The 24,502-nt window shown below is 30.7% G+C and overlaps 1 protein-coding gene and 1 long non-coding RNA gene across 3 annotated transcripts in view; one reads left to right on the plus strand and one right to left on the minus strand.

Annotated features, from left to right (window-relative positions):
- The window catches only part of LOC145269542 (uncharacterized), a 48,364-nt gene extending 24,243 nt beyond the window's left edge, over positions 1-24,121 (plus strand). Inside the window, exons 1-3 of one of the 2 annotated variants that reach the window (XM_080125301.1) lie at positions 13,189-13,487; positions 18,211-18,336; positions 21,800-24,121. In XM_080125301.1, coding sequence (XP_079981427.1) covers positions 13,481-13,487; positions 18,211-18,336; positions 21,800-21,840 — 174 coding nt within the window. In that variant the 5' untranslated portion in view covers positions 13,189-13,480 and the 3' untranslated portion in view covers positions 21,841-24,121. Of the gene's footprint in view, positions 1-13,188; positions 13,488-18,210; positions 18,337-21,799 lie in introns of those variants that run through there. The other variant, XM_080125299.1, reaches the window with a different exon arrangement.
- On the minus strand, positions 2,806-12,826 carry LOC145269549 (uncharacterized). The gene is made up of 3 exons (XR_013865085.1): positions 12,701-12,826; positions 3,656-3,964; positions 2,806-3,187 (listed from the first exon to the last, which is right to left on the minus strand). It is a non-coding gene; the product is annotated as an uncharacterized LOC145269549 (long non-coding RNA).
- Positions 24,122-24,502: the final 381 nt, after the last annotated feature.

Here is a 24,502-nt window from a genome sequence, read left to right on the forward strand (position 1 = left end):
AATCTTGGGCGAGTTCGAGTCACACCAAGAGAAAACAATAGAGAAATTCACGGTACTTTTGCAAAATAGACAGTATTCGTAATAAATTCAAATTTCGAAATACATTAGAACAGCAAACAGTTTTCAGATAAATTAACATTTAGAAATCGTTTTCAGATAAATTTGATTTTCAGATAAATTAAATTTGAAATTAATAATTTTAATATTAAAATTTAATATTAATATAATAAATATTTGAAATTAAATAGAAATTGTTTTCAGATAAATTTGATTTTCAGATAAATTAAATTTAAGATAAATTTGATTTTCAGATGAATTAAAATTTAGAAATTGTTTCAAATTTTTAAAATAAATTATCTGAAAGTTTGTTCTAGTTTATTTGAAACTGTAAGTTATTACGGATGTAAGATATTAGCCGTGCAATGCCAAATAGTGTACTAGTCGATGATTATTATGATTATTCAAGCCAAAACGTTTTGTCAGCTAAAATATGTTTTAGAAAAATCGGTACTTCTACAGTTTATCGCCGAAAATGAAGACGCCATTTTATTTCCAACACCTGTCGATTAGAATCAGAGGGAGAAATCAGTATTTTAAACTATGGCATAAGTAGGAAATAAATAACAACAAAACAAAATTACAAAATTGTTTTATTAAAATTATATTTTCTTACTCCAACTTTTCAATAAATGTGTTTATAATTATATTTTGATAAATTTTTTATACAATAAATGTTTTCGTTTTCAAATGGCGCTCGCCCAGTTTAAACACTTATGAATATGTCATTTTCATTTTCTGCTTTTAAAAATAATGTCTTTTTTTATTTTTTGTTTTTAATAAAAAAATATATATATATGCGTTTCATGAAAAACTTTTCCATTTTCATTAATTAAATTGAAACATTTCCAATTAAACAATTACGGACATATGTCCTTTCAATTTCTTTATTTACTTTTTTTCATAGTTCTTTCTGGAAGTAATTAACATCTAGTTTAACTTCTTTGTTATTTATTTCCTATTTAGGCCATAGTTTTAAATACTGATTTCTCCCTCTGATTCTAATCGGCAGGTGCTCGAAATAAAATGGCATCTCCATTTTCGGTGATAAACTGAAGAAGTACCGAAAAATCAAAATATTTAGAATAAATATTTACATTAATTTAGGAATGTTAACTTAAAAATCTTATAACAATTTAGTTGACAACTTAGAATCATGACATGTAAAAAGATCAGGTGATTATCTTAGTGACGTATACGAATGACGTCATTTAGAAGGAGGGATGATCTTTTTGATATATGTGAAATTAGTCGTCCTGCTCAGATACTCTAATTTAATCTTTATGTTTTCTACAAAAAAATTTCATCTTCCCCGTTGGAGAGTGGCACCTCCTACATGACAAAGTTTCTTCTCTAGATGTACTTTGTTGGAATTTTTAAATCCAAGAGAAGCTCTACCTTTGGTTCTTTATCAGACCATTCCTTTTCATGTGTAATGTTGCTAGGGAGACCATTTTTATATTTGATAGTTTTTCTACAGATCCCGGAACGGGTTTTATAATGTTCCACTGGAACTCTTAGTCTAATCAACCCATTAAATAAATGAAAATGTTGAAAAAAGGTTTTATTGTACGTATCCATTCTGGACTGAAGACCTCTGAAAATTTTTTTTACTTAATTTGATCGAGTAGATTTTTATTTTGTGTTTTTTTTTTTTTTTTTTTACAGCGAAAAAACGTTTTTATGACAGTTTATTGAAGGTAGACATCTTTGAATTTTTTTAACACGCCACAGGGAGGTAACTCAATGTAACACGCTGACACTTCCTCCCCATCTTTAATACTAACTTTTCTTCTAAAAAAATCGAACCTTTTGCTAGGTATCATAAAAATTATTTTTTCGCTGTAAAAAAAAAAACTACTTGATAAAATTATGTGATTTTTTTTTTCTTTTCGGAGAACTTCATTCCATAACGGATACGTACAATTTAAACTTTTTTCGATATTTTCATTTTTTAATGTCTTGATTAAACTGTACAAGTACCGTTCCCATACCTGTAGTCTCAGTTTTTTATAGGCTTCAGGTGAAATCTGGGTTTGGGAGCAACATGCTTCTCCTTTATCTAGACTGCTTGTTGTTGAAATACAGTTGGGAGTCATTGACCCTGACTTCTGTTGCTGTTGTTCTGGCGGAATCGTCTTATCAAAAGAGTTTTCTGGCGTGAGAGACGGCCAATACAGTTGTGATATAAGTGATATAGGTCGTCCCTACCTCCTTGGGAGTCTGCGGTGTCCATATTACCCAGGGTTTTTATGTTGTTACTTTTAAGCTGGGATAGCATTGAGGAGGTGGGGCGTGATATCAAAATGTAAACAAGTTTTTGATGAGCCGTTCCATATAAGTTAACAAATTTACTAAATTTCCATTACTAACGATTACTATATTGTCCAATTTCTACTGTGCACTCTTTAGCCTTATCCTCGAGTGGTCACTTGGCCTTGATAAGTGATGATGCCTATGAAAAAAAAGAAGAACTGTTGGTTGCTGCTCTTCTACTTTGGAGGATTTGCAATTGTTGAGGCCCATGTATGAGTCTGCTCCGAATCTGATGTAAGGCGGACTTCTCTCATGATCCACACTTTGTAAGCTTCAATGCTGGATTGTACTATTGCTTACAATACAAGAAATAAAGTATATGAAATGTAATTAAGAATAATCAAAATAAATAAAATTAAATATGGGAATGAACGCATCTCTTTTGAAAGATTTAGGCAATAAATTGTTGAGAGGTAATTGTTTTACCTCCCTAATAAATTATAGCAAAGAACAAGGAACAAAAGAAACACAAACTTCTTTTTAATCAATAACAATGAAGAGTATTTTATTTGTAGCAGGAACTGGCAGGTCAGGCTGCTAAAAGGGAAGAAGTAAAAGAAAGTTTTTTTTAAGGTCGTCGTCAATCAATCAGTACAGTGTCGTCCCCGGCTGGATAGCAGTTGTCTCAAATCGAAACCGTCAATGCTATAGTGGGATATCTGGTGGACAGGGTATGAAAGAGGAAAGATGTTGCTAGGCTGGAGGTCCGGCTCTGACTGGTTGACGTTCCCTCAAGACTTTTAGGGAGCAGATGAATTAATGCGCTAGGTGTATGAGAATTTTTGTAGGAATTTTTGACACCCCTAACACGAAACTGCAAATAAAATATAAAAAAAAAACTCGTATTTTCTCTTTTAAAAGTGGGTTGTTAATTTTCTTTATGGATTATACTTCCAAAATAAACTATTAAAGTTGTATAAAATGTAATAGAAATATTTTTTTTAAAATAGTAATGAAATTAATTGAATTTTACGAGTTTAGTATTTTTCAATTTTTAAACTTTAAAAATCTATGAAAATTTTTCTATTGATTCTATTTTTACGATATTTTCAGGGTCAATGTGTAATTTTATGCTCTTTCCAATAAACCGAATATAATATTTTAGACAAACAGTTTTTTTTTAATTCACGCCCCCCCCCCATTTTCAAATGTCTATTAAAAAGTAAATAATTAATTTATGTACCAAAGTGTTATATATCACAAATTGAAGAGAAAAGATCAATAAAGAATATATTCAAATTTAAAACAAAACAAAAAAGTAGTGTTTTTTTTAGAAATTTACCTGTAAAGTCCGAAATTTAAAACCTTTTAAAAAAAAAACACGTTGTTTGCTTGTTTTTTTTTTGTTTTTTTAATGAAACTTTGGTTCTTGCTCCTTTAATTGAAAAAAAAATTAGGGCTTGAATTACATTTTTCGAGGAGTTATAAGCTTGGAAAGACAGGGAGGTGGAATTATTCAATAGTTTTCACGAAATTTCTGACACTGCTATTAATGCGCCCTGTAAGCTGATATGTCAGTCTGTGGCCGGAGAACTCAGAGGGGGTCATTGATTCACTAGAGAAAATAGTTCTCTGTGATTGCTACAATTGTCTAAAAAAGAGAAGACGAAAAAGAAAGCAAAGATTTAGCTAATAAATTGTTGGAAAAATGAAATGAGCGAATCACTTTCAAAAGATTTCAGTAAAAAGATGTTCAAGAAAAAGAAGGCGTCAAAAAAAAAAAAATATCGGTATTATTTATTTTTTATATTTATTTATTTTATTTTATTTTTTTTTTGCATCAAAAACTAATAAAACGCATTTCGTTTATATATCCGCATTTCACAATTTTAAGTTTCTACGTGACGTTTGGATCAGTCGACCATATTGTTTATTCAGCCTATGAAAACCGATATTGCCTAAATAAGAATATTAGTAAATTGATATTTAAAAAAAATAATTTTATTTAATTTTATGAATTTTTCACATATATTTTTTTTTATCAAATAAATATCTTTATCAATAGATTCTGCGGTTTTTCAGAATGATTAATAAAATGTAATTGGTGTATTCTTTAAAAAAAAATACACAATTATTAAAAATAAAACAATTCTGAAAAACGGTCAAGTCAGTTTGCTTATTTAAAAACTGGTAAACATTAATCAGTAGGGAATTTTACAGGGCATTCACCGTGAAGCAGAACAGTCATCAAAAACCGGGAATAAATAAATTTTTAAAAAAGAAAAAAAAAGAAAGAAAAACACGGAGATTTATTTAAAAATGTGGTGCTTCTACACTTTATTGCCGAATTTGGGGACGCCATTTTATTTCACGCACCTGCTATCCAAATTTAGAGGGAACATTATATTAAACTATGGCCGAAGCATGAAATAAATAACAAAAAAAAAATTAAACCTTCGGAAAGAATTATGAAAAAAAGTAAATAAAGTGAAAGAGAACATATATATATAATTTTTTTAATTGGAAATGTTTCGATTTAATTAATGAAAACGGGAAAGATTAATTTAATTTTGGTTACTTGCTTCTTTCCGGGAGCAATCGTTCTCCAGTTTAATTTTTTTGTTATTTATTTTATAGTTCGGGAAAGTTTTTCATAGAACATTTTTTTTTTTTTATTATGAAAAACAGAAAATAAAATGACATGTTCATAATGGTTTAAACTGGGCGAGCGCCATTTGAAAACCAAAACAAAACCAAAACATTTATTGTATAAAAAATTGGATGAAGTAAAGAATAGATACCCCGTAGCAGACGACGCCGCCTGGCGGTCCCAGGCGCACAATTCAACTAACACCGGTGATTCGACCTTGACATTGGCACAAGCACATGGCGTCAGTTGTTTTTAAACACGTCAAATAGCAAACATGCTCGAATATTCACCAGCATTTTTTTTTAAATATATTTACAAAACCTTTGAAGATTTAAAAGAAAAAGTGGTCGACCTAGACGAGAGGATCCAAAATGGCCGACCAGGACTGAGATATGACACGTGACCGGATGTAAAGGAAGAAATATCTCATGTATTTAATTTAAGCCGTCGTTTCGTATCTTACAACATATACAACAAATAAATGTTAAATAATAATGAAACCTTACCAAAACAAAACGAAGTAAAAAAAAAAAAAAAAAAAAAAAATATCTGACAATTCATCGGCTCTAGCTGAAATAATTTATTAAGGAAACAACGGCTCGAGCTTATACTAATAAATAGCAACTTACACACAAATAAATGTTAAATAATAATGAAACCTTACCAAAACAAAACGAAGTAAAAAAAAAAAAAAATATCTGACAATTCATCGGCTCTAGCTGAAATAATTTATTAAGGAAACAACGTAAATAAATAAATTAGAGAAAAGGAAAAAAAAAACAATTTGCAACTTACCTGCATGGCGTCGTCTGCTGAAATGTACGGCAAATGAGTCGTTTATAAGATATGCATTTTTTTTTAACGGTAAATGTTACCTTACCAAAACAAAACGAAGTAAAAAAACAAAAAAACAAAAAAAAACGGAAAATTCATCGGCTCTAGCTGAAGGGAAAAAAAACATAACGAATGAAGGTTTTTGTTCATATTTTTTTAGACAGGGTATTTATTTAGAAAAGGAAAAAAAAACATCACGAATGAAGGTTTTTGTTCATATTTTTAGACAGGGTATTTTTCTGTTACGTGCGTTAAGAACAGATTAAAATTTCTTATTGCTGTGTCTGTTTTCATACCATACGCTTCCCTATACATGGCCTCGTCCACATGTGACCATTTCATGTTACCTACCGATCCAGACACATGCTTAACCTTTCTTTTAATACGGGACCAGTAGCCCTCTATACTGTTCGTACAGACACCTGTGACGGGGTCTACGAAATGTTCAGAGTGATTTACTGTGCCGTGTTGGTAACCGAGTGATGTAAGCCTGCTATAACTCCTCCATTCATCTGTGAATATGGTAGACCCCGGTTCCACATTTTCTAAAATAGCCGCTTCTAGGGTGACGGCCGTCCGGTCGGGTATTTGACGCAAAAAAACGAGTTTCGCTGTTCTGTCATAAAACCCTATTACCCATTCTTGCCTACTAACTCTGCCAACGTTATTTTTTCGTTTGAAAAGTAAACTTTCGTCTACTTCAACTATGTGTCCCGTTCCGCCCAACTTTTTTTTATCTTTTAATAACTTGCTCGTGCATATATCTCTGCAATACTCAAACCATTGAATGGTGACACCCGTAGAAACCCCACTGAAATTTGCGGAAGTAGTCACAGGTGTCTGTGAAACAAAATCGAACATAATTTGCAGTATAGTGTGAATATGGAGCTTTGACTTCTCGAAAAAGGTGCCATTCCGCACCGACATCCTTGTACCACACATAGTGCATCTCCAACAAACTGTGTCTAGTTTAAACGCTGGATATGGCCTGATACACATTGAATGTCCACAATCACATATTTTCTGGGTTGACACGAGCTGTTTACTTTGGGCATACTGTAATCCTTTCTCCTGGGTAAAATTAAGGAGAATTTCCATTCTTGGAGAAGTAGCCATTTTTTACAAGCGATACGGTAGAGAGAAGAGCAGTGTTGCCAACTGATATTTCCAAAACTAGATTAGGGAATTAAAGAAGGCCTAAATCAGCCCATTAGTATCTCATGGGTTAAAAAGTGCCATTTTAGCACATAGATGTTAATGTTTATATGGAACCTTCCAGCAGGGCACAGCCCCTAAAAAGGTCAAAGAAAGGGAAAAGTAGAGAAAGTAAATTCAAGTGCCTATCAGGGTTGCCAGCTTGGCTTTTTTTTCAATTTTGGCTTCAAATTTGGCTTTTTTCTGATAATTTTATATAAATATTTATTAAATATAGATTATTAAAGAAAAAGTTATAATAAAGTAATTTAAACAGTTGGTTGGATATCAAAACTTGTAGATTAAAAAAAAAACTTTTGACCTCCAACTCCCATTCATGGATTTACATGAGGAAAACAGTCCCCCTCTGCACTAAGGGAATATCACACCTAAATGTTTAATCCGGTTTCACAGTTATTTACTAAATGTCTATATGGACCCTTTCAAAAAGTTCACAGTTGAGTATGAAACCATTTTGGGGACATTTTTTAGTGCTGGTGCCTTGTCTCTGCCAATTAAGTCACTGAGTATATTTCCTCTGAAATAATTAATTATTGTATTTTTCGTTTGAAATTCTTTAAAAGTAGTGTTCTGAAATTAATTGAATCAATTTATTTTGTAATTTATAGAAATTTGAAAACTTATAACTATAGCTATTTAAAGTTGTATTTAAAATGAATATTTTTTAAGTATTCATATACTTTTTCCTGAGTAGTCCCAAAAGTTTCATTAAAAGTCAATGATTATAGATTTTCTAACTATCTTGGATCAATAGACATATTTGCCTTAATAATGACGCATAGATTGTCCTTGGAAACAAAGTCTAGTTTTAGAGTTATGACTAAAATTAAATTTATCAATATTTTAGAGATATTTTAAGTTGATACCTCCAATCCCCTGATTAAATTTGGTCTTCTGATGACTGACATAATTATTTTAAGAATATGATTGACAAATAGAAACTTATGTACAAATTGTACCAATAAATATGGTATGGAAAAAAATGGCACTAGTAAAAATGGTAAGTAGATGTGGAGTCTAAGAATAACCAACTACCTTTCAATTATGCTGTCATCTTAGAAATATGTCGATTATACTCACATGTTTACTCATTTTAAGTGTTTTCTTCATATTTCATGTGTAATACTAAATAGATGCTAACTCCAAATGGTTACTAATGTCATAATCGTAAAAAAACAAACATTTATAAACATCTTTTTTATGTAATCTGTCCCCGTTGTCAATCAATGCTTATATTAAAGTGTAGTACCTGCTCTGATGACCTAACTTTATCTAGTCTGTCCTTAGTCGATGAAAGAAAAATTCTTCTAAATTGGGGTATATAATTTTGGCTATGGGAGATAAATTCTGTGCCTTTTACTTTTTCAGGCAATTTCATTTGGTTTTACAATTTTGACTAAAATGATACAGCTACACAACATTGATAATCTTTATAGTCAAGAAGAAACCATAAATAATGATGAAATTAAGTATTTAGAAGAAGTTCTCCACTATTTGCCATGAATTTTCAACTTATTACTTTTTATTTTCAGGAAGAATTGTGTTTCTATTTGCTACCATTGACCAAATTTAAATAAGTTCTTTTGCATTGTTATAAATAATATATATGTTCATATGTGCCTTTTATACAATGTCATTTTACTCCATTTGAAAATGTTCCATTAATTATTGTAAATACATTCAATTCTACAGACTTGCGATTCTGCATCTTTCATGTATATATAAACAAATCAGAAAAACTGAACTTTTTGGACAAGTTATATTTCTGTTACCTTTCTACCACATTTACCTCTGCTCTTACAGTCTATTCACATGAACTATCACAAACATTTATGTTCATAGCTGTGTTTTAATTCAATATTCGTTTTATTCTTGTTTTGATGTTTTTTATATTTTCTAAAAATAAACTGAATGAGTTCAACCTTATTTATGTAAAAGCCCAACTCACTTCTTCATTCTCTCATGATTTTTGTGTTTGTCGTTATATCCAATCTGTGATAGTAATTAATGAAAAGTATTTTGAACACATTTTTCAGCTATATTGAAGATGTTGACTCTCAAATGTTTGTGTTTTTCCTCTGTTTTATTTTCTTAATGCAAAGTCCTTCTTTATGAAATTGAAACCGTAGCCTCTTTGATATATTTTTAAGGGAATTAAAAAATATATTTATTTATAAATTCACACTGTGAAACATAAGTCTATATATTTTTAAATCGTACTGGAGGATGTTAAAGAAAAATAACATGTGAAAATGTTATATTTAAATAATTTAAGTTAATAATCTTGTATATCTCCTTTCGCAGATGAAATTCTGGTTATATGCCCTTAAAATGCTATCATGTTAAAATGGGTGATGACTTTATGTTTATATCTGAGACTGATCTCTCACTCTAAATTCGAAAATACACAGGTTTTTCTAAGATATACAAACGTAATTGTTTAAAAAAGTAGATCTATTCGTTGGGGGGGGGGCCTCTAAAGTTCTCATTTACAAATTTACCAACTTTTCCTTAAATTATTTAATATTAAAATAATACTAAATATTCTTCAATGATTTCTTGTATAATATTTAACATATCTAAACTGTATAATTTATTGTAATGATATTAAAAACCATTCCCTGTTAAATTAAAACCGAAAATATGCTAGGAGGGGGAGCATATTTTTCAGTTTCAATTTCGTAGGTAACATCTTTGTCAATAAAAATACTACAAAACTAATATAGTAAAAAAAATACAGCCAATATAGGAGTTAAAAACTTCAATATAGTCAATTTTTCTTTAATTTTCAATTTGGCTTTTTTTTTGGGCTTTTTTTTACTAATAGCAACTTACACTAATTATTAGCAAAAGAAAAACACAATTCTCCTTTCATTCAGTTTTTAAGATATGCATTTTTTGTCCCTAATCTGCATTCTAAACTATTTGGGGGGGGGTCACAAATATAACTAAACACAATAAAAGAAATTACTTTTCAATAAATTGATTATTGCATTCACTTTTATGCATTTTGTTAAAATTTTTAAATAATTATTTTTTGTATTATCACCCAGACTTAGGGTTATTATCAGGAACGGGCGTGTTTTTTTTTTTTTTTTTTTCTTTTAACACATTTCACGATAGACATTCATATGGGCAAGATTTAAAACAAACAAAACTGGTTACATGTCCTTAAAATGTGATCTAATCCCAAATGTGTGATCGTTTTATTTTTTTCCATTTTCCAGTTGTTTACATGTAATCGCCTAATGAAAGGAGAATTGTGTTTTTCTTTTGCTAATAATTAGTGTAAGTTGCTATTAATTAGTATAAGCTCGAGCCGTTGTTTCCTTAATAAATTATTTCAGCTAGAGCCGATGAATTGTCAGATATTTTTTTTTTTTTTTTTTTACTTCGTTTTGTTTTGGTAAGGTTTCATTATTATTTAACATTTATTTGTTGTATATGTTGTAAGATACGAAACGACGGCTTAAATTAAATACATGAGATATTTCTTCCTTTACATCCGGTCACGTGTCATATCTCAGTCCTGGTCGGCCATTTTGGATCCTCTCGTCTAGGTCGACCAATAAACGGGTGTCTCTTTCTGTTTCGGATTTTTGCGACCAAGATTGATTTTTATGTGCCGTGTTTTGGGGGGGTTCTGTGTGCGTTTTTAAGACACTTTAATATTTATTCTTTAAAACATTAACTTCAGCGACAATTAATACATTTTCAAAATAATATTTTTAAATATTACATTTTTACGAATATTCGTGAGCAAGATTTAAAAAAAAAAAAAAGACGAGGTGTTTTTTTTTTTTCAATTAAATTATAAACTTTATTTGAACTTTCAACAAACTTTTACAGACATAAAAATAGACTTTATAGATATTTTATAATAATTTTTTAAAAATATATTTAACGAAAAGTTTTTTTTTATCATTTCATTGGTGAATAAAATTTCAAAGTAATAAATGGTGAAAAAAAATATCTCGAAAAGAAAAAAACACCTCGTCTTTTTTTTTGTTTTAAATAAAACTTTAATTTTAAAATTTCGATGTTTGAAAAACAGTCCATAATATATATTTCATTATAAAAGTTCTATTTTTGTTTGATAAAAAGAATAAAACAGTTAATAAAAAAAAACAGTCCATTAAAGACTGTTTGAATAAAACTTATAAAAAAAAGATATGAATAAAATAATATATTTTTTTTATCTCGATTGTTTATACTTGTGATTTTATTATGCATAAAAAATTGCCTCGGCCTAAAAGGATTTCTCCTTCACTGACCACCGACATACATCGCACTGTAAATAAATATTGAAATGTATCAAAAACGCAAAAAAAAAAAAAAAGAAATGGCCAAAACCGTATAGAATGAACCTTTTTTTATAAGTTTTATTCAAACAGTCTTTATTTGAACTTTTTTTTTTTAATCTTGCTCGCGAATATTCGTAAAAATATAATATTTAAAAATATTATTTTGAAAATATATTAATTGTCGCTGAAGTTAATGTTTTAAAGAATAAATATTGAAGTGTCTTAAAAACGCACACAGAACCCCCCCCCCCCCCAAACACGGCACATAAAAATCAATCTTGGTCGCAAAAATCCGAAACAGAAAGAGACACCCGTTTATTTAAATATCTTTTATTTAAATACGTTCGTTTTGTTACTTATTTTAAAAAAATGTTTTGTAAATATATACTTTTTCTTTTAAATCTTCAAAGGTTTTGTACATATATTTAAAAAAAATGCTGGTGAATATTCGAGCATGTTTGCTATTTGACGTGTTTAAAAACAACTGACGCCATGTGCTTGTGCCAATGTCAAGGTCGAATCACCGGTGTTAGTTGAATTGTGCGCCTGGCACCGCCAGGCGGCGTCGTCTGCTACGGGGTATCTATTCTTTACTTTATCCAAAAAAATTATCAAAATAATAATCGGAAAAACATTTATTGAAAAGCTTGCGTAAAAAAAATAATTTTAATAAAACAATTTAACGGGGAAGTGAGTTGTTTAATTTATTTATTTATTTATATTATTATTTATTTATTTTATTTATATATATTTTTTTATAACTGCAATCGTTCTCCAGTTTAATTTTTTTATTTATTTCATGCTTCGGCCATCTCCCCTGGGTTTGGATAGCAGGTGCGTGGGGTTTGTATTACTGTACACATAGATTAAGTTTGGGAAAATGTTATAAATAATAAACTAGATAAAATACTATTTAAAAAACACCGAATATATGTCAACTTATGTCACGGTAACATATAATGAGCGAATTTCTAACAGTATTTTGTTTAGTTTATTATTTATAACATCTTTTCCTGAACTTACGGTGTTAAAGAGAGTGTCGGGCGCCATTTTGAATTTTCCAATACATCGGTGGTAAACACTGTATGCTTTTCGAGCTGAATAAACATGTTACATTGAATAAAAACACGAAAAATATATCCAATTAGGTAGAAAAGTAACTTATATTGCCTTTGATAACATTTATTTGTTATATATTTGTTTTTTTTTTGTTTTTTGACAACTTTTTCGAATCTATGTGTACAGTAATACAAACCCGGTGCGTGAAATAAAATGGCGTTTCCAATTTCGGCAATAAGGTGTAGAAGCACCAAAAATGTATGCTGCTTCATTATTTAAAACAAACTAAAAACATACAAATTTACATGGTTAAATAAATAAATACCACGAAACAATTGCGCAAACGACTGTGTATTGCATTATGGGTAATTCTCATGTTCACCCGTCATAATGGAGATGAGTCATCGTACGGCTTCGGCGAAATAGTACAGCTAGCAAAACGAAAGAATTAAGAAAGTTTAAAAAAAAAAAAAAAAGAGTTAATTGTTTTGTTTATTTAATATCTTATTTTTCTATGAAAATACTTAAAAAAAAAAAAATAATAATAAAAATACGTAACAAAATGTAAGTATAATTTCCAACTGTTTTTTTTTTTCAACGCTTATTTTCGTATTTTCATAAATTAAATTTCTGTTGATTTTGTTTCCTTATAATTAATTAATTTTTCAATTGAACGTCGAATTAATAAATACTTGGGATGTTCTGTAGTAGTATAGATCACGATGCTCATTCAGATTGGCACTTATGGCGGCATTTAAGATTTTTAAAGAAAAGTACATAAATGTTTGTAGCAGTAACAAGAAAAAAAAAATTTCCAAATCACGTAATTTGATCAAGTAGGTTTTATTTATTTGAGAAAATAAAATTTTACTCTGTTTCGATGAAGGTGAACAAATAAAATCAACAAATCGATGGACAAGGGCAGACAACCTTAAATGCACATTGAAACTAAAAATAATCACTGATTACCTCCCCTTATGTTCTCTAGAGAAATATGACCTCGTCTGTCACTTATCGGTAAACAACGGCAAATTTGTTTTTCGTAAATAAAAAATAAATTACTTGATCAATTTTTGTGATTTTTGGAATATACAATTTTCATTATATGACAAGTAAGTACAAAATAAAAGTTTTTCTTCAATTTTGTTTAAGTGCCAGTCTGAATAAGCACTTAGATCACAAAACGAAGAATTAGTAAACATGCATATTAACTTGGTCGAGCATGGCCTATGTTAATAGAAGGCCGTTCCATTAAAACCAGATAACTTGCTGACGTCGCAGAATAAAGTACAATAGCCACGATTAGGCGATAGATTAGTATTGCGAGGAAAGATATTTTCTGTTTCAATTCTCAAATAAATTGCCGAAAGATTTATGGGTACTTCTACACTTTATCGTCGAAACTGGAGACGCCATTTTATTTCGCGCGCATACCTTTAGGTCAGAAACTTCGTGAAAAGTATTGAATAATTCCACCTCCCTGTCTTTCCAAGCTTATAACTACTCGAAAAATGTAATTCAAACCCTTTTTTTTTCAATTAAAGGAGCAAGGACCAAGGTTTCATTAAAAAAAAAACAAAAAAAAAAAAAAACAAACAACGTGTTTTTTTTTTTTAAAGGTTTTAAACTTCGGACTTTACAGGTAAATTTCTAAAAAAACACTACTTTTTTGTTTTGTTTTAAATTTGAATATATTATTTTTTGATCTTTTATCTTCAATTTGTAATATATAACACTTTGGTGAGTAAATTGATTATTTACTTTTTAATAGACATTTCAAAATGGGAGGGGCGTGAATTAATTCGACCCCCTGTATTTTCAAGCTTATAACTACTCGAAAAATGTAATTCAACCCCTATTCTTTTTTCAAGTAAAGGAGTAAGGACAAAGTTTTCATTAAAAAAAAAAACAATAAAAAACAACAAAAAACAAACAACGTGGATTAAAAAAAGGGGGGTTTTAAACTTCGGACTTTACAGGTAAATTTCTAAAAAACACTACTTTTTTTGTTTTAAATTTGAATATATTATTTATTAATCTTTTCTCTTCAATTTGTGATATATAAAACTTTGGTGAGTAAATTAATTATTTATTTTTTAATAGACATTTCAAAATGGGGGAGTGAATTAAAAAAAAAAATGTTTGTCTAAAATATTATATTCGGTTTATTGGAAAGAGCATAAAATTAACTCTGAAAATATCGTAAAAATAGAATCAATTTCACATTGACCCTAAAAATATCGTAAAAATAGAATCAATCGAAAAATTTTGATAGATTTTTAAAGTTTAAAAATTGAAAAATACTGAGCTCATAAAATTCAATTAATTTCATTACTGTTTTTTTTTTTTTTTTAAATAAAAAAAATATTTCTATTACGTTTTATACAACTTTAATAGTTTATTTTGGAAGTATAATCCATAAAGAAAATAAACAACCCACTTTTTAAAGAGAAGTTACGAGTTTTTTTATATTTTATTCATAGTTTCGTGTTAGGGGTGTCAAAAATTCCTACAAAAATTCTGATACACCTGTCATTGAAATCCAAAGGAGAAATCAGTATTTTAAACTATGAACGAAGCATGAAATAAATAACAAAATAAAACTAGATAATGATTTTTTTTTTTTTTCGGTTTCATTTAAATTTATTTGTTGTTGACCCTTTAAAGTTGCTTTAATTCAAAAAAAATGTTTCATTAAAATTATTTATTTGTTCGAAAAAAAAAAAAAAGATAATAAAAAAGAAAAATTATTTTATAAAAATCCAATGTTGCTTTCATTACAAAATTGTTTCATTAAAATTATATTTTATTACGCAAAGTTTTCCATAAATGTTTTTACAATTATATTGTATATTAATGTCACATGGACTTTTTGTTTTGTATCTACGCTACAAAATTCCCAAAAGATCATTTGCATTTCTTTATTTTCAAAATAATTGTACATATATTTGTTTCCTGTTCGTATTCGATCAGTTTTGTTGCTGATTTTCAGTGCTTGGTAAAAATGGCAATATTGAAAAAAGAAAAAAGAAAATAGGTACTGGAAAGATGGCACATTGACAACAAAAAATTAGGACCGTTTGAGAAATTTGAGCTAAGCTCCCATTCCATAGTTTAAAATAGAGAGCTTGAGTTTAGAAAAAGTTGGTTTGGTTAGGTTCAAATTCTGTAGAATCACCAAAAAAAAAAAATTATGTTTTATTTAATAATTATTTTGTAATAAATATTTATATATAATAATCTGGTGAAAAAATAAATGAATAAATAAAATTTTACCACAGCCATATTTTCCTAAATTCAATTTATTTTAGTAAGTCTTAAAAATGGAAACATAATTCAATGATTTAATCGCTGGCAGTCACTGCTTTTATTTTTTTTTGCACCAAAAATATTTTTACTTAAAAAAAATGTTATACTACAGAAAATTGGCAAAATTGATTTACAAATTACAAGTATTGAGCATTACTTGAGAACAAGAAAAATGGCAGAGACAATGCGATTATATCTTTGGAGTCTCAATAATGACTTAAAAATAGAAAAGAAAACAAATTACTGGTAAAAGTTTGCCCAATTAATATTATGGTGACATGGTAAATAATCTTCAGAAACTGAACACGGGGGTGGGGGGTTCTTTGTTAACTATTCTGTACTTTCACCTAAAAATTTGATAAATAAACTTGGGAAATTAAAACTCTTGCCAGAAATTATATTACTGATGAAGTTTAATATCAGGAACAGAATCTGATAAAACACCGTTTGCTGCTAACTTTAAAATGGGTTTTCTTCTGGTTTGTCAATATTTATGGAATTTTCTGTGCTTTTGTTTTGTTTTTCTTTATGTTTTTCCCCAATTCCAATTATAATTATTTGTTGCAAAAGAAAATTAGTTATTATTGGAATTCTGTGTTTTTATACGGAATAGTACAGAACATGCTTAAATAATAAGGTTATTATTTTGAAACTCATTCTCTATTGAAAAAAATCCCCCCCGAATTGAACTAAATAGTTTTAGGTTGAATATTGATGAAGTGCCTCTTAGTAGCTGGTAAAAATCACAAGATTTCTTGGCATAAAACATAAAAAAGGACAAATAAGTATAATAGATATCAGTTCTGATGACTCAAGGCCTGGCTAGGGTTATAAATTATGATGAAAGAAAGAGGGTGGATGTACAAGCAATTAAGTGTTATATTCCTTACCTCTATCTCCACCAAGACTTATCACACTGGCTCACCAATAGAATCACTAGCAGAAAGCATTGGGGACTGTTATTACTATGTATTTATATAAAAAAAGGAAGCCTAGCTCCCACCCATACCAGTGTAAATATCTATAAAAATATTTAATTAAATAAATTGGGGGGGGGGGCTTAGCCCTATTTTAAACTAGAGGTTTGAGTATGTGATCCAAAATTCTGATGTAGTTATTAGTGTTTGGCCTGAGGCCAGTACAGCAGGTTGGGCGGTATAAGATCATCTTCACTTCTAAGGTTGTCACCAGAAAATCATGAAGTTACAGGAATGAATTCCAATGCTTCAGATCTCTCGACAATGAGAAACCCAAAGATATTCATGATGCAGGAGAAACAGTTGCAACTGAACATAATAAACCAACATGAACAAGCTTATATACATATTATTCCTTAATTGGAATTTATTTTGAGATGAGCATTATATGTTAATTTTATTTTTTATTTCGGACTATTAGTCTCATCTTTATTAGTTGTTGTTTTTTTTTTTTTTTTATCTTTTTATTGGTTCACAACGTTTCGGCCATTAAGGAATAATATATATATATACCAATCGGTACGGACCCGACTATGGAAGATCAAATAATAAATAAATGTGGATTTATAAGATCAAAGAATCCAACCTTGATCGCCCTTCGGGGCCCGTGGCGCAGTTGATAGAGACGTTAAATCTCTACGGTTCCAGATGAACATTGTCTGAAGATAGTGGTTTCAATCCCACCCAAAGCGTGCCAGAGGTAATTGGTCAAAAATGTGGTGAGACGACAACAACTACGGATGGCAGTGATGGCTGAGAATGCAGTTAGGAGATTCGAAGTTCCTATCCGTCGCGGTTACCACCTGACGAAGGCCAGAGGAAGTTGGCCGAAACGTTGTGAACCAATAAAAAGATTAAAAAAAAAACAAAAAAAAAAAAACAAAAAAAAAACAACAACTAATAAAGATGAGACTAATAGTCCGAAATAAAAAATAAAAATTAACATGAACAAGCTTTGTTTCAACAAAGGTTTTATTTAGTAATCCAACAATCAATTATTGATTCCTTAAGACATTAATAATCCCTAGGAAGCTAAAAAACCAAAGGACACATCTAACAATGAACACAGACAATCAATTATTATGTTTGCATTTTGAGTGTTTTTCTCACAATACTTCAGCCAATCTAACCTCGGACTTACTTTAAACTTGGGTATCTGTTTGTAATTCTCAATAGAACTCTTTATTTAATCCACGGGGTGGGGGAGCAGCCTTGTTCCTCAGTAAAAATCTTAAGTTATACATTATTGTATTCTTAGTATCGTTTACACTGGGGATTGAACCTCCAAACTCCAGAAGAGTGTCACTTACAACGAATTATCCAAATAATTTATATTATCAATCCTCATTTAAAACAAATTCAAAAACAGATAAATACTAATTAATGATTTGAACAAATAATTTTCTTTTGGTCAATGAAGGAAGGGTAATAAAATTGGTTCTCTACTTCACAATATTTTTTCTAAAGATTGTATTGTTTTTCAGTATGCACTGGCCAATAATCCATAGCATTTTTACTACACTATGCTGTTTTTACAATGTCTTAACAGGCTCCGGTCACCCTGAAATGTATATGGTTCTTTTTGATGACTCCAGATCTGTCAAAGTCTTTTTGCACCACATAAAAAAAAAATCAATGAGGCTGCAGTCAAGTGAACGAGAAAGCCAGCTTTCGGGTGAGATAAGAACTAATTAATGCTTTATACACATCCTTTTTCTTTTGGTCAATGAACGAAGGGTGATAAAATTGGTTCTCTAATCCAGAATATTTTTTCAATATATTCTGTATTCTTTTTCAGTATTCACTGCCTAATATATATGTACGGCATAATCACGTTGATACACCAGTTTCCATTGGATCACCAAAGTTAAGCAATGTTAAACCTGGTCAGTACTAAATGGGTGACCATTTAGGACTTCAAGGTGCTGTATGTGCTCTCCGCTTATCTCTGCATTGTTTCCAGTTATCTTGAACTGAACTCGAACAATGCTGATTCAAGAGAGGTGTGGTTGATTGTGCAACCCTTGTTCACAATTATACGCGCAGCTGCCCCTACAGGGGGTATCCTTTGTCTTTCGAGACTGAACAGAGGCATTATATACTGGCCAACAATCCATAGCCTTTTTATTACACTATGCTGTTTTTACAGTATTTAAACAAGCTCTGGTGACCCTGAAATTTATATGTTTCTTTATGATAGATCTGGATTTGTTGGAGTCTTTTTGCACCACATAAAAATCAATGAGGCTGCAGTCAGGTGAATTAGAAATGCAGCTTTCAGATGAGATATGGTTTGATATGGCAATGCACTGAATCTTCTGATACGTGTATAAATAACTTGTAACCGTTGAAAGGACGAGAGAATTAACAACTGAAACTTTTCAATCAGGTTTGAAGTCTGACATATGTAAAAAAAAAAATTTTTTTTATTACATTTTCGCCCCAAACAAGGCACATTGCCACTTTGATGTAGGGGGTTACTATCAGGGACCTAAGCTACAGGGGTACTATGTGGGGAGTTGGGCAGCAAGATGTCGGTTCACATTACACTTGAACTTCTGCATGTCAGTACAGTTGGGGAAGCAGGGACCTGGAAGGGAATTCCTAATCTAGCAGTTCTGGGGAAGAAACTACTGGAGTAGAAGGCTCTCTTACATCTAGGGATCACTACTGTGTAGGGGTGGGATTTAGCTGCTCGTCGGATTTGTCGGCGAGTATTTACGTCGAAGTGGTACAAATGCTTTCAGTTCGTCGGAGCATTCACCGTTAAAGTACTTGTAGAACAGGCAGAGGGATACAACATTTCGTTGATGGGACAGAGGCTGAAGCTTAGATGACAGTTCAGGACCTACCAGGTTGGCGACTCTTTTGTACGTTGTCTAGGAGCGAGAGACTAGGAATGCATTATCATTATTATTAGTTTTATCAAAATGTTCTGTAAATATGTAAAAAGAACTCACCCAAAAAGACACTCATTTAGTTAAATATATTTTGTTTAAATACGTTTGTTTTATTACTTACATTAAAAATTTTTGTGTAAATAGAAAAAAAGCTTTTTTTAATCCTTAAAAGTTTTGTAAATATTCAATACTAAAGAAAATGTTTTGTAAATATATTTTTTTTTCTTTTAAATCTTAAAAAGTTTTGTAAATATATTTTTAAAAAATCTTGCTCGCGAACATTCGGACATGTTTGCTATTTGACGTGTTTACAAACAACCAACGGCAATGTCAAGGTGGAACAACCGGTGTCACGTGAAATGTGCGCCTATTTTTGTCGTCTGCTACTGGGGTATCTAATCTTTACTTGATCCTCACCCTCTAGTGTTTCTACCAAATATTTGCAAAGGCGCTGTGTCATAAAATGAAACCTTCATTTGCTTCTATGAGATCTTACAACAATTTGATATAATTGGATTTTTCTTATACACAATTATTTTCATGTATCATTGTACATAATTTGCATTTGAAATATGACCGTTAGTTGAGACAAATTTTTTTATTCAATTATCATTTTCAAATCTCTCCGATGAGTTTTTTTTTTTTGAAAAGATGTTCAGATTAAAACTTCCGTTTCTAAATTAAATGATTGCCTCAGAGTATAAATAACTTTTGTCTCTTTTTTTTCTATTTTTTTTCAAACTTTTAAAATATCGATATTTCAGCATAATTAATGAGATAAAGAACAGCATGTCCAAGCTGTCGAGTGTGATGAGGGGGTGGGGGAGATTTTATTAATTTTACTATATTCATATTAGTCTGATAAAACTTTTTTCGTTTAAAATTAGCAGTTTTTCTCATCAAGGTAAATGCATATAAAAAACAATAAGTATTTTTTCAGTTCATTATGCAGACGATCTTTGATGTAATTTTCTCTAATGACGGTGCAAATAAGAGATCTAAGTTTTGATATAAGCATTTATTATCCCAATACACAACTTTCTCTAACCTAGCTAAGTTGATTTTTTAAAGTGAAAAATCGACTTACCATAATGTACAACTAAATACATTTTGAGACCAAATTTAAAATTTGAAAAACTCAGTGTAAACATTGGCTTCTACAACATATAAACCAGATATGTGGCTTAGAATTAAATTTTCCTATATAAAACCTTAAGGTACTCATGCAGAGAGTGATCTAGATGTAACTCAGCACTCGCCCAGCTTTTCATGGAACATGACGTCAACAGGAGTCAGCTGAGCATCGTCGAGGATATTAAGCCATCTGACGTAACATAAAGCTGAGCCAATGACAATCTAGCATGATGGTTTTCAATCCGATGCGCATTCGTGCGAGTTGAAAATTCAAAGCAGGAGATGACAATTTGGAAGGGAAAGAAAAGAAAAATTAGTAACAAAAAACACCACCATTTTGTACTTTCACGTCAGGAAAACAAAAAATCATGAATTTTACAGCCTTAAGCGAGCAGCTAAAAACACCAGCCAGAGTCCTCGACTTTTGTCAAGAAAAAAAATTACTGGCACAGACGAAAACTTGTGCATCATGTGGACACAGATCCAATCTTATTATAAGAGGAAAGGTAAGCGATGGCTATGCCTGGATGTGTCAGGCTACCAAATGCCGAACCTAACAAAAACTAAAAAAAAAACAAAAAAAAAACAACAAAAACAAATATTTTGTTTAAAATTTTCAGGTTTTTCCTTTAAAAAAAATAGCCCCGAAAAACAAAAATATTTTTTTTCAATTTTTCTTGATAAAAAAACTTAAAAAAAAAAATTCCTTGAATGTATTTATTTGACTTACCTTTGAACTTTTCCTCAAACAAAAAATCATTAACATTATTTTTTAAAAAATATATATATAGCGAAAAAAATTGTTAGAACATTTTTCTTTATAGTTAATAAAACTTAAAATTTAAAGTAGTTTTTCTTTTCTTGTTATGCTTTCATCGGTCACGCTAGGCTTAATTTCCGGCTGTTGACGTCATATTCCAGGGAAAGGCGGGCAGATTCTGAGTTACGTCTGGATCACTCTCTGCATGAGTACCAACCTTAAATATCCACAATATAATAAAGCTTGGATAATTCTTTATTTCTCTTTCATGTTTTCTTTCTTTACAGACGAAATTTATAAACCCTAAACCTTGACAACATTTACCTGAGATTCTTATTTTACAGAAAAATGGAGCTGGAAAGCCACAAAGATGTACACACTGTGAAGAAATCATTTGCCTGTGAAATATGTAGATCTTCATTTTCTAAAAAATCTAGATTGGAAAACCATGTCCGTATACACACTGGAGAGAAACCCTTTTCATGTGAAATATGCCAGAAATCATTTTCCCAGTCAGCAGTTTTGACACGGCACAAACGTATACACACTGGGGAGAAACCCTTTCTTTGTGAAATATGCCAGAAATCATTTTCTACATCATCAGATTTAACCAGACATATGCGCATACATGCTGGGGAGAAATCATTTTTTTGTGAAATATGTGAAAAAGCATTTTATAATTCGTCAGATTTAACAAGACATATTCGTATACACACTGGGGAGAAACCATTTTCCTGTGAGATATGTGGTGTTTCATTTTCTTTGAAAAAAAATCTGACACGTCATATGCTTATACACAGCGAGGAGAAATCGTTTTCCTGTGAAATATGTGGATCTTCATTTTCCCTCAAAGAAAGCTTAAAGGGACACATGCATATACACAGCTTGGAGATGCCATTTTCTTGTGAAATATGTGGAACATTATTTCCGCAGAGGAAAAATTTGCGGCAACACATGCGTGTACACACTCAGGATAAAGCATTTTCTTGTGAAATTTGTTTGTCTTCATTTGCTACGAAAGCGCATTTGACACGACATAAGCGTATACACACTTAAAGTGATGTCACCTCAAGTTGCAACCCAAAGCTTGATACTCCAGGTCCTGGATATGACCTTAAACTATATCCGATGGTGAGGCCCCAGCTTGCGGGCTCTGGGGAGTGTGGAGCCACCCTTTAATTGCCATTGCTCCCAGGTCCACTCTGATCCGGAGTGGTAGTACCTGTTAGGGTCCCAACTATGGGTTAAATAGAAACTGACTTGCAAAAAGCAAATATATTCTATTAAAAAAAAATTTCTTCAAAATCACTGGATTTGGCATTAAATAACCTGAAAAGGGTTGATATGCTGTAAAACAAAAACAACCAACTTGATACTCCACCAAACTAGATCAATTCTTGTCCTAGAATCCAGTAAGACCAAGAGACCCAAAAGAAAGATATTCTATAACATTGATATGGTCAATTGGAGAGAGGAAAACTATTTTCCCAACTCCTTTACTAACTCGGTGTTTGTTCGATAACAAAACTTTAGTGGAACATTCAAATATTTATGTATCCCATATAAAGCTCAAGTGTTAACTGCAGGTAGTGGGATCTTTGATTTATGAAAATTTTGACTGAAGGAAAAAGAAACAAAAGCATTGCGATAAACAGGTCTTCATGTTCTTAAAAATAAAATTTGACAAACCACCTGCGTATATAAATCAAAAAGAAAATACTAATATTTTATCAAAAGAAACTAGAATCTAGGGCAGATTTCCATCCTCCAATAAAAAAAATAATTAAAAAAAAAAAATTATACACAGTGAGTCAAGTGCAGGTATTATCCAAACAATTTCACTTAAGAGCGGCTGTCAAAAGTCTACTTGTTACTCTCGAGAAGTAATTTGAGAAATTGTAAATATGATTATACTGTATTATTAGTATTTTTATTTTTGAAAAGATTTTCCTAATAAGAAAAGCCGTTACGTAAAGAACTTTAAAAATACTGAATATCTTTAATAATGCTATATGTTAGAATATTAAATCAATTCACTGTGAAGAGCATTCGTAAAATGTCTGGATATGTGATGGTATTGCCTTGTTCAGGGAATAGATGAAATTTCTTGGGTTAGTGGATGTAGAAGAGTTGAAATGTCAGGATTAGGTTTACAATGAAAGGCCAAGAGAAAGCGGGATAAATATAGGCTTGAGCAAAGATTTTTTTAATGCAATTTTCAAACACAGATTACTGGGGATAGACACACAGCCTAAGACATACTACTATTCTTAAGTTAAATACTCCACTAGACTAGAAGTATTCTTGTTCCAGAATCCAGTAAGACCAAGAGACTAAAAAGAAAGACATTCTATATCATATAAAAATGGCCAATTTGGGAGAGGAAAATTATTTTCCTAGCTTCTTTACTCAGTATTTGTTCGATAAAGAACTTTAGTGGAACATTCGAATATCTATGTATCTTATATACAGCTAAAGTGTTAGACCCAGGTAGAAATATTAGAATATTTAATCTGAATGTTTAAATATTTACTCTGAAATGTTAGAATATTTCATCAGAAATCAGTTGATGTTAGAATATTTCATTGTTACATATAATATATTATGGATAATTTTCTTGTGAAATATGCAGATCTACAAAGAAATATACACTCATAAAGACGCAATTTTGTTGTGATGTTTGTCTTAATTTACTACAAAAGCACGTTTGATAAAGAACACGTACATCAAGTCTGTTGCCAAGGTCGCTGGAAAGATGGTGGGATCCTTCTACCGCTCCAGAAGATATCTCACTACTGATGCAAATCTCTATCTATATAAAAGCCAAGTACGTCCAAGGATGGAATACTGTTGCCATATCTGGGCAGGAGCTGCTAAAAACAGCCTATCCTGCCTTGACAGAGGACAAAATAGACTTCGTGGCTTAGTGGGGGATGCCCTTTTCTCTACCCTGCAACCTCTCCCACAGAAGAGACGTTGCGAGCCTGTCCTTGTTTTATCGTTGTTTCCATGGCAGATGCTCGTCTGAACTCGATTCTCTGGTTCCC

Source organism: Euprymna scolopes, chromosome 45, assembly GCF_053919585.1.
Source record: "Euprymna scolopes isolate OS-2025 chromosome 45, ASM5391958v1, whole genome shotgun sequence".
Classification (NCBI taxonomy): Eukaryota; Metazoa; Mollusca; class Cephalopoda; order Sepiida; family Sepiolidae; genus Euprymna; species Euprymna scolopes.